This window comes from Camelus dromedarius, chromosome 8 (genome assembly GCF_036321535.1).
Source record: "Camelus dromedarius isolate mCamDro1 chromosome 8, mCamDro1.pat, whole genome shotgun sequence".
Taxonomy (NCBI): Eukaryota; Metazoa; Chordata; class Mammalia; order Artiodactyla; family Camelidae; genus Camelus; species Camelus dromedarius.
Window position 1 is genome coordinate 61,871,216 of NC_087443.1, and position 12,054 is coordinate 61,883,269.

A 12,054-nucleotide genomic window follows, 5' to 3' on the forward strand; every position below is an offset into this window, starting at 1 on the left:
AAAAGTGGATGGGAAGGGATAAATTTGGGAATTTGAGGGTTGCAAATCTTAACTATTATATATAAAAATAGATTAAAAAAGCAAATTTCTTCTGTATAGCACAGGGGACTATATTCAATATCCTGTAATAACCTTTAATGAAATAGAATATGAAAACAAATATATATATATGTATATATATAATATATATGACTGAGACATTATGCCTTACACCAGAAATTGACACACTGTAACTGACTATAATTCAATTTAAAAAAACGGAAAGGAGTTCTCTGGATAATGGCTGAGAAAGGAACCAGAGGCAAGTGTTGGAAAGGACTCTGTGGCTGTGTGACCCTGGTTTCTCTCCTTCCTGCCACAAGTATTGCCACAACCTGGGGGATTTACCCTACATAGAGCAGCCAAGCCCTCCCACTCACTCTGGGGCTACCACAGAAATAGGTACAGAGAGCTTCTTATTTTAAGCAGAAAGCAACCTGTTTATTTGAAAGACAAAGACCGCCATGGCTACTCTGCAGAACGCTACTGAAACCGTGTAGGTTTTGAGAAGAAAAATCAGGACAGTTACACACTAAGTTTGCATTGGCCCACAGGGGAGAGCTTTTACATAAATGTATTCCAAACCATCCTTCCCTCTTCATGGGAGATCTGCGAGCTCTAGGGAGTCTGGCTGGAACACCAAACACTGCTATAAAATGTGTATTTTGTTGCCTCTCCTGATTATGTCTGGTTATGGCCATATGGTCATTATGAATTCACATTTATTCTTGGAAAATATCTTTAGGGATGTGGTGGAAATGCATGGGACAGAGAAATATAGGCAAATGAGAATTTGGCTTTCAACCACAGATTCTACAGTATGGCTCTAAGTCAGACTTCTGGCTTTACAACTCAATGCCTAGAAATGGAGAAAGAAAACGTGGAGAAATGTAGCAAGCTCTGTCATTGTTGCTTTTGGTAGCCGGTCTAAGATGCCTGCATGTGTTTTCTAGATTGCTACAACAAAGTACCACTAACTGGATGACTTGGAACAATGGAAATACATTGTTTCACAATTCTGGAGGCCAGAAGTTTAAAACTGAGGTGTTAGCAGGACCATGCTCCCTCTAACACCTGTGGGGAGGCTTTGCTTCTTCCTAGCTGTTGGTGACTGGTCAGCAGTCTTTGGCATCCCCTGGCTTGTAGGTGCATCACTCCAGCTCTCTGTCTTAGCATGGCCTTTTCTCTGGGGGGGTCTTCACATTGTCTTCCCCCTGTGCCTGTCTATCTGTGTGACCAAATTTCTCCTTATTGAGGTTATCAGTCATATTGGATTAGGGCCCACTTTGACCCCATTTTAACTTGATTACATATGCAAAGACCTCGCTTCCAAATAAGGTCACATTCCAAGACAGTAGGGGTTAGGACTTCTACATATCTTTTGGGGGGGATGGGGTATAATTCAACCCATAACCTCCTGATGCGATCATATTATTCTTTGAACTTCAGCTCTCCAGATGCAACTTGTTTTTCCTGTAGAATATTACATTGATTAAATTGCCTCTTCAGTTCTTCAGCTATCAGATGCTTTCCCCTGGCAGGCTGATGTAATTAGGGAGCTAATAACTGAATCAATAAGGAAAAGAGCGGGCTCTTTCATGTTTTCCAGCTGTTCCGATGATTCATTTAGGGCTCTGTGTGTATGTGTCGCCACTGACTATGTGCTTGTTAAGAGAGATGAGACCACGACATGTAGCGGGAAAGGATAAAGATGGTTCTCTGGTAAAAATCCAGGATGACGTCCTTGCAGGAGGGGACATCATAAGGCAGGATATGGAGGAGAACAGGGTCTCATATATGTAGCTTTGCATAAACAAGAAATGTTTTTAAAATGTTTATTATTTGGAAAATACATTTTATTTTTATGTTGCATAAAACACTTTGGGTTGAAGCCATGCAGAACTGTAGAAACACTGAGTTTATATGAGTTAACACATTGCCTAATGTCCAAGGAAGGATTCACCCTTATCCATGTATATCCATGATAACCTCTGTGAAATACCATGTTGTAGAAAATCCCATATGGCTGTGTCTAATTCCAGTTCCCTAATGAAAAAAAAATTGGATTTTTAATTCTTAGTTTTTTAAAAGATAGATAAATATAATGTGTACATTATAAATATAGAATTATTATTATAAAATATAAATAGAATAAAGCATTGGCTTATCTTACTATTGAAATATAATATATATGTATTGTAAAGAAATCTGGAAATGATGGGAAGTGTTAAAAAGTTTATAAAGTACCCGTCATCCCACAATTCAGAGATAACTACTGCTAATATTTTGGCTTGTTCCTTTCTTACGTATTTCAAGTTGTGCAATACTTTAAAAAAAATTAACATCACTATATACTTGTTTTATAACATTTTAAAATAAGTAATATATGAGCATTTTCATATCATTAAACAATCTTCTAACACTCTGTTGATGCTTGTCTGTATGCTTTATTTCTATTTCAGTGTCAGAGCTTTCATTTTGTAAATTAGTAAGGTAATACATGTTCACAATGATTTTTAAAAGTCCTGATAACCCAAAAAAGAGGAAAGATCAATTGCCCCCAATCTTACCATTGCATAGATAATTAGTACTAATATTATGACATGTATTGCATGGCAATGCAATTGTCTGAATTTCCGTCTTCTACTCTTCATGGTATTTTTAACCTTTGTAATCCCTGCACTCTGTTCAGTGCTTAAAGCATAGTGGTTGGTTGGTACACTTTTAGTGAATGAATGAATGAATGAATGAATGGAGAGGCTGCAAAGATACATCTTGTGGGAGAAGAAAGTTCACTTCCGACTCAGCAACTTACTGTAGATTGAGAGACAAGGTAGCTAGCCCAAGTCCCTTAATGAATAGTAGCCTGCTCTTTCTGTTCATCTGAATCAGCCTCCAGGCAGAGAATTCAATTTAATTTTTCTCCCATCAGTCAAACTGAAGAGCTGAAAAAGCAAAACCAGAGACAGGGGAGGCAGGAAGTGGAACAGGCTTGGACGAGGAGATCAGCAGCTGAGCTCTGGTTCTTTCTGTTGGGAAGAACACGAGACGAGAGGAGCCATGCTCCTCCTGAGGGTGTGCCAAGCGGGAGTCCTGGTGGGTGGCATGCCCGAGATCTTCCGTGAGGGAAGGTCTGACGACTTCCCTGGGGGACTGAGACTCCAGCAGTGTCAGGGCAACTCTCAGGGATTTTCCCTGACCTGTTTCTAGAGTTTGAAGCAGAGGAAGACCCAATCATGGTGGGTTTTATTTGAAGGAATTTGGGGCTCTCTTTGCTCTGATTGGAGCCAGGGCTGATAGAGAATCATTGATATCTTTGGGTTACAGAAAGCTCCAACCACAGTCTCTTATATATTTAATTGGAAACATCTGTCTTAAGTCGGAGCAGATGTCTGTCAGACATCTGACACAGGAAAGAGGGTGATCGATTTCTTAAAATGCTGCATGGAATACTCAGTCCTTGCAATAAATTAGGTGGATATGTTTTTCCCAATGTGATGGTCTGGTCCTCACAAACCCCCTCCATCCTCCCAAGCCCCTCTCCAATGTAAATACACATACAGATATAAAAACATCCACACATAGGTAGATGGATGGATGGATAGGGAGATAGAGAGATAGGCCGATAGACAGACAACCTCCATCTGCTTCTGGCCAGCAACCATCATTGCATCCCTCATGTCTCTTAGAAGCTCCCTCACAAGCCAAGCTCAAGGGCTTGCCCACACTGACACCTTTCTTCTGATTGTCTCCTGCACCCAGTGAAATCTCTGTCCACCTTCTTTCTTGTCCACAGCACCTATTTCCGAAGGCCTGGCTCAAGATCTATCTCTCCAGAAAGCCTCGTTGTTCCAGTTTTGCCACAGGTTATCTTTCCCGTCTCTCACCTTCTAGGCCTTAGCCTGTGCCTCGTCTTGCCCTATGACGTGGTGTCCCTGTGAGTCTGTTTGAGGGTGGGGAGTGGTTACCCATTTTGCTTCCTGAAGAAGTGACTGCGGTTCCGTGTGGCTCATGGTGTAGAGCTAGTGATGTTTTGTTCACTAAGTTGATGAGTAAAGAAAGAGACCAAGAGCAATGGGGGAGGAGTTTTGCCTTTTCCCCTGTGTGCAGAGCTGGGCACATAGTAATCTGTATTTACTCGTGGAGTGGGGGCCCTGTTTGGGTGAACACTGTGAGAGTTGGGGTGATGTAGTGTAAAAATCAGGATTGACATCTGGTTTTCCATATGGTTCCAGTAGTCACTTTGTAGAACCAAGTGTCAGTATCTTCATCTATAAATCGCAAATGCTAATATATCTCCTTAACTACCTTACAGGCTATTTTAAGTTACACACACACACACACACACACACACTCACACATACACATCTGTTATTTACTGAACAAAGAAGAGACTCAAAAATGTAGTTCATGGTGAACACTGGCCGAATTAAATTGAAATGAGACCAAAGTTATCCAAACCCCTCAAAGCTTTTTTGAGGTTACCGGAAGTTCATACAAAAATATTTGTTTGTGTTGTAAGGTTACGGACTCAAACCTTACAGATGGGAACACTACCTGGGTGTGGCAGAGCAGGTCCCTGTTAGTGAACAGCTACTACGGATGAGATTCTAGGGATAACTTCACTTGACCCTGTTTCTATAAACTTGAAGGCCACTTCCTTCTGCCTTGTTCTGTGTCGGCATTTGTAAAAAAGCATAATATTTTGCTTATAATATTGGCTCAACCATCAGCTGATACGCATCTTTACATATGTGCCTTATTTTCCCTCTGAGCACAAAACCTACCGCTTCCTTAGCTTCATATCCTCCTGAGGGCCTTTCATGTAGGAGTTGTTGAATAAATAATTTTAAAATAAATTTTGCTGAATTGTTTTAGATATAGCTAAAGACTTCAGGGAATTTGAAGAAAAAGGGAAGGTATAATTTTACCTAAGGCTTTGCCCCTAAAGGAGAGACATAGATGACACCAGAAATGGGTTGACTTGCAGCTCAAAAGCATCGGTCAGTTGGATATATATTGATGTAGAGGATGCTGTGATAAGCATAGCATGGTCGAATTCACGTTTCTATCTGGGTAACATGGATGCCTGTGTCAGGTACTCGGTGGGTTGGAATGTTCATCTCCAGGGGGTTGACATGCGCATTGCTGTTGAACAGTGGCCCCGTGATGCTTATGCTCTCCTTGCTTCGTTGTTTTGCAGCTCTACAGCTCCATGGACTTTGGGAGACGGTGGCAGCTCATGCATGAACGCATCACCCCCAACAGGTTTTACTGGTAAGCCCCATCCGCCGTCTCACCACCCTCTTGGATAAGGAATTATCACACAGCATAGCACTCTGGGCAATCCCTGGACACCTTCAGCCCTTGAAGTCACATGTGTCCCTGCCCTTGGCTATGCAAATTTGGGTTCATGGGCCAACAGCTTCAGCATCACCTGGGAACTTGTCAGAAATTCAGACTCTCAGGCCCCCTTAAGACTTACTGAGTAACGTGATCCCTGGTGATTTCATGTGCACATTAAATTGGGAAGCACTGGGCTAGAGGGCTCTATGAGAAGGTCATGACCAGGTACTCTTAGCTGTGTGTGAACCTCCCTTCTTTTGGGGAAAAGTAGATATTTTATGAACCTATTCTCAAAAACAGTATTTCCTAGAATGTACTCCAAAGAATACTAATTCCACACAATGCTTCTCTGGTCAGATAAGCATTTCTCTGGTCAGATAATCTTAGGTAATGACTATCCAGCTCTCGCCTCCTGGAGACTCAGGATTCACATGAGGATATTAAAGGCTCAAGAGACGACTAGGGTGAAGGAAGCTGCCAGGTATTAAGTCACTGAACCCCAAACTCATTTCACTCCTGAATCCCTGCCTCATGTCACACCTGATCGATCCTTCAGAACAACTTCTGTGGAGCACATGTTGAAAAACCTTTTAGAAGAGTGAATACACATTTCAGATGGAAAATTAGCCCTTCCTCCAATCAGAAAGTGTCGTTATTAATTGGTAATTTTTTACATGCACACTCTTGTTACCTTGGGTGTAATTTTACCTTTTACTCTTCCTTGCCAGAATGTGCAAATGTGTCTTACTTGTATCTTGCTTTCATTTGAGCAGAAGTGATGGCCAAATACATGAAGGGATGTATGCGGGAAGCACGTACCAAAGGGTATAACATGCTAAATGGCATGCTTAATGAAAAACAGAAAAAAAATAAGTGTTTGAAAGTAGTACGTATTCCATGTTTCATCTTAGATACTTTGGTTTTGTTCCCTTAAAAAGTCATGAGATGACCCTTTATGCCTTTCACATGGTAGGGGTAGGGGGTGTGTGTGTGTATGGGGGGTGAGGTCCATCTATACATCCTTGTATGTACATACATTCATTCCAGCATCTTTGTTAGCAATGGTTTCACCCAGTCCCCTCTGCACCTACAAAACTATGTCCAGAATTAAAATGCTGATGGCTGAAACACACTGTGAAAATCAACCGTGTCCTATTATACACAGAGTACTAGGAGAGAAAAGGGCTTTGGGAGTGGTGCCTTTGATTCAATACCTGGACTATTTCCAAGTATTTTTTTCCTCTTCAGGCCAACTATTATTTGGTCCATAACTATTATGATAATGATTATTTGGCCTGTATTTAGAATTATTAAGATTTTGTGACAGATTAAGTCAGAAACAGGAAATTTGTGTCTTTCTGATGTTCCAGCTATCTAACTACAGCCTTTTGCTCAGCTGAGATGGACTAATTTCTCAGTGTGCCATCACTCAGAATTTCCTCAGAAAAAAAAAAAAAAAAGCTCTTTGCTATTTCTGGAGCAAGCTCTTGAGATGGTAAGGCAGTTGGCCAACTAGGAAGTGAACTGATGGAGAAGGAAGGTGCAATGGACTGGATAAGCCTTGTCATTGTTTCTGAAGGAAATTAAGGGGATGAAGGGCAGTGTTTTCCTCTGTTTCGCAAAGAGCAAGAAGAGAATGTTCCAGCTGCTGTCTGCCCTTCTCCCTTCCTTGGTGTAGCAGAAAGAATAAATCCCCAGGTCCTGATAATTTCATCTCTTCTCTACTCTGTGCTTCTTTCAAATATGGTCCCCATAGGAAAATATAAGTTACTGCCTGTGCTGGCCAGCCACGTGGTAGCTGAAATCTCCCTTTTTGTAATTATCACTGCTCGGTTTCTGATGTATAATTGCCGTGATTATTCTTTTAGGTGTCATAGGAGTTGCAAAGGAAAAGCTCATTGTACACAGACCTTTTTCCCCAGTGACAGAATCCATGGCCATCGAAAGCTCTAAACCACTTATGCTGAAGAGACATGGCTTGTATGGGTTAGGGGTAGAAATATTGACTCAACCCCTCCTTGAAAAAAGACGGAGTGTGCCTTTCTCAGGGTGCAGAGCACAGCCTTGGCTGAGACAGAGCCTCTTCAAGCTCTGGTTTCCTCGTCTATGGGGTGGGAACAGTATTCTTCTTGTCAGTTTCATAAGGTTATTGGAAGGGCAAGATATAACCCTTTCAGAACTGGACACTTAGCAATTTCATTTCTCCATTGCAGATTTATAACTTGTAAATTACAAGTCTTTAAGTCCTATGTTTATGAGTGATTCTGAAGAACACGACTCCTAAGTGATTTGTCAGTTTTCTGGGATGCAAATTTGAATCCTAAGCGTGGTGAGATTGTTTGCCCATGGGCATCTGATGACAATTGAATGGGTCTAATTTACTGCCCAGAATCCACATCTCAACCTAACTTTATTGTCCTCACTCTTTCTTGAGTCATAATTCTTCTGATGTGGAAAAAACAACAACAAAAAACAACAACAAAAAGCCCTAAATCTACTCCTGTGGGAGGGATGAGGCAGGGTGAAGTGGTGCTAGGGATGGCAGGGACACAAGGCGGGCAGAGCAGCCATGCCAAAAACAAGACATTGACATGAAATACTTTTATCTTCTAGTATGTAGACAAATAGAGTGAATATGAAATCCAAACAAAATATTATCCAAATATTGTGATCTATCATTTAGAGATTTTCCAATGCCTAGGGATAGATCCTTCATGAGTACTAGGTTTCTTCTCCTGTGCCACCTTCAGCTGGTGGAAAGTAGCAGCCTCGGGGAGACCTTATAAGGAAGAACACTGTGATTCAGTAGTGGTCTCTGCCAAGGGTGCAGAAGAAGAATCAACTGCATACTTACTTCATCTGTTCTCTCTCATCTACGGTGATGATCGTTGTAATGGCTGTGAAATGCATTGGGAGTTGGAAGGGGCTGTCATTATTATCCATTTCCTCCTTGGTGCCCCAAAAGTGTTTGTGGGTTAGGCAGGGCATGGGGCGTAATATTCATTAACATCAATAATAAAAATCTTTACCTGAAGATACAGTTTTCTTTAGGAATTCCAGATGTTCCAATGCCATCAAGAGAGGTCACCTAGGAATCTTTCACGGTGGAATGACCTGGCCATCAAACTCATGCCCCAAGAATCAGGCTGTTATGCAAACTCTTTTATATGTGACCCTTTCACTCATTTGATACCTGGTTAACAGGCAGATTACCGACCTGTTTTATGCTCCTATGCACCACTCCAACTGCTTTAGCAATTTTACTTTGCAGGGAGAGCACGGAAGAGGATAAGTATCTTAACATAATCTTGCTCTAGTCTTTGCTTGGGCAGAGCTATCATAGGGAAGAGGTGGGTTTTTTTGTGGTTGTTGTTTTTTGTGTTTTTGTTTGTTTTGTTCTAATATCCTACTGGGCTGCAAATAAACAGTATTTCCACTCTTCCATTTGGGAGGTATTTAATAGGCAGGCACATCCTGCAGGGGAAAGATGATTTTCGTTACACATCCAATGTGAATACTTGTTATGGTTCACAGCTTTGCTTCTGTGGCCCCTCCCCCTCCCTATATGTTCGCTGTCTTCTGGCATCTTTTTCAATGAGGGCATGGGCATCCTGGGCCTTACTGAGTTCTCTGTGTAACTGGATTGGCCTCTAAGTGCCTCTGATCTCTGATGGCATTTGCTTGTACAGTATCATGATGGCTTGTGCAGTATCATTGAAGAGAGAAAGAATGTTTGTAGTGTCTCTTCTTTACGAACTTCTTATTCTCCCTCCTGAAAGATCAGGGCCCATTTGTTCCTCTTCCTTGCCATCACTAAAGGAGTTTTCTGATAAAGTAATACACCCTAAGGTATCAGGAACTTAAACTTTTACCCCTTTTCTTGGGTATTTGCAGTCAAATGCTCTACCACTGAATTATACCCCCTCTGCTTTTTCTTGAGTATTTGGGTTGCAAAATAGACTAGCCATTAGATTAAAAAAAATAGACTAGCCATTAATTAAAAAAGAGAAGTCAATGGGTGTAGAACACGTTCTGGATCCGTCCACTTCAGGGGCACAAAGACAGGGTTCCTTGTGGATGACTCTTTCGAGCTGTTGTGACGCCTGGTTGCAAGCTGAAGGGTGGCTGGTGTGTAGGGACAGTCAAGCTGGGCTCGGTGTCCTGTTGTCCTTTGATTAAGGTTGGCTTACCTGTTGTAGGTTTCTGGTGACGCCTGTGCCAGCAGCTTCTCTTCTCTCTCAGAAAGGTCAAGAGGGAGGGTAGGAAGGATGGAGAAGCAAAATGTGTCCCTCCTGGTGTGTATAGATGGGAGGTCCTAGGAGAAAGAGAAGATATGGACTTTCACTGCAATCTTTCCTTTCCAATCTTTTATTGTTCTTGCTTTTCCCAATCTCTTTTTGTATGCATGTGGTCTTTGATTTGTAGCCTAAACATACTGCACGTGAATTTGTATAATTCTGCCTTCTCCCCTTTTAATGTTCTATTATAACCATTTTTATGTTATTATAAAATCTTTAATAACCAGCCTTTTTAATTGTCTGTGCAACACTTCATTATGTAAAGATACATCCTTTATGATTGTGTTCTATTTTTATTGGACATTGGAAATTTTCATATTTTTCATTATCATAAATAACAGTTTCGTTAACATTTTATGCATATTTCCTTAATATCTAGGACTGTTTTCTTGGACCAGTGTCCTAGGTATTCCAAATAGAAACTTGATTGTGTTTTTCCCAGTCTCAGCAGAGTGTCACATTCAAATTGTGTTACCCAAATTCAACACTGAAAGCATTTCATGACAACTTAGTTTTTTGTTGAACATTTTATTGAAGGGGGTGGCAAAGAAGCATTACATCACACAGCACATAGTGAATCTAAAACTCCTTTGTCCTTATCTATCTGTACAAAATCTTGACCATCATGATAGTTACTTTCTTATCTTATCCTTTTCTTTCCATGATCTCTAAAACTATTCTAGATCAACAACATTAATTGTCCACAGCACATCTCCTTCCAGAGGACCTCCATACCTACACCTTTCTCCCCAAATATCATAATCTTTTCTTATATAGACCATCTCTTCTTTACCTCTTCATCTACCACTCTCACCCTGCCCCTCAATATTTGTTCAGTGTACATCACCCAGAACATGGGGGAGGGGGGATTGGTGACTGTTAGGGTTTAACATTTTTGTTTCAATCACTACTAGAAGGGGAATAGTTACATCAAAATACACACATTTTGAATATCTTTAACACCTGTCACTAGAATATTATTTGTGTGCCATTTTATATTCCCACCTGAGACATACAAGTATGAGTCTATTTATAGTTATTGCTTACTACCTTCTTGTGGCAGGCAGCCTCCATAATGGCCCCCAATGACCTCTGTCTTCTGGAGGCCATGCCATTGTGTAGTCCCCTCCCTTTGGGTTTGGGCTGAATTTAGTGACTTGCTTCTAGTGAGTAGAATGTGTCAGAGGTGATGAGATATCACTTTGGAGATTCAGTTACAAAAAGACAGTGGTTTTTGTCTTAGGTATATTTTCTTGCTTGCTTGGTCAAAGCAATGTGTCATGCTGTGAGCTGCCCTATGGAGAGGCTCACGTGGCAAGGAACTGAGAGAGGTTACAGTCAATAGTGAGGAACTGAGGGCATCAGTCCAATAGCTGGGTTCCAATGAGGAACAAGTGAGCTTGGAAGCAGATCCTTCTCCAGTTAAGCCTTCAGATGAGACTGCAGCCCTGGCCAGCACATCAGTTGAAGCCTTGTGAGAGACCTTGAGTCAGAGACACCCAGTTAAGTCATGACACACAGAAATAGTGAGACAATATGTATTGTTTTCAGCTGCTAAGTTTCATAGTGAGGTTGTCTAAATTTGTTTCATTCTATTCTATTCTATTTTACATTTTGATGAAAAGATTTTAATTTTTGAGAATACTGTTGATTGCCAATGTGTGTGTGTGTGTGTGTGTGTGTGTGTGTGTGTGTACATGAGCCAAGTGTGCACACACCCATTCAGAGAAGTGCTAATTTCACTGAAGGCATAAAAATCGTATGTATCTGAGTCTGAGGCTTACCCATCTCAGCCTACTAGCAGCTCTGAGTATGGAAGACAGGGCAGAAAATCAGCAGGTGAAAATGGGACATGATTACCTTGAAATAACGTGGCTGGGTGAGCCCTTTTACACCTTTACTTCATTTAAACTCTATAGATCTCTCGTATTCTGAAAAGTATCCTATATTTTGCTTCGAGGATGGGCTCCTAAACTGTGGTTCCTGAAAAACTACATGGCGAGTCATCTTTAGGCTATTAATACATTATCCCATGACAGAGACAGAGGTAAGGAACAAGCAGAATGGCTTGAGATTGCTTTCTGGAAAAATCAAGATCTTTTCAAACAAAGTTAATATTATGGGCTGAATTTTTTAAGCCGCCTCTAAATGTACGCTATGATTTTGCAAACACAGTCATTTGTGATCTCAACTAATGGGATTTAGGCATCGACCTGATAGAAGGGATCAGATTTAGAGGCCCTTTGCAAACCAGGGGACATCACAGATAATATTTAATTCAACTCTCCCTTGCATTTTTTAAATGGTGCAGCAATTTAAAAATACATTACATTCAGAATAATACATGCAAGGTCAAGAGGGGAGATGTGAA

General features: G+C 41.0%; 1 protein-coding gene across 1 annotated transcript in view; it reads left to right on the top strand.

Moving 5' to 3' along the window:
* The window catches only part of SORCS3 (sortilin related VPS10 domain containing receptor 3), a 564,832-nt gene that overhangs the window by 366,453 nt on the left and 186,325 nt on the right, over positions 1-12,054 (top strand). Inside the window, exon 5 of the mRNA XM_010987110.3 lies at positions 5,243-5,316. Within this exon, the coding sequence (XP_010985412.3) occupies positions 5,243-5,316 (74 nt within the window). The remainder of the gene's footprint in view (positions 1-5,242; positions 5,317-12,054) is intronic.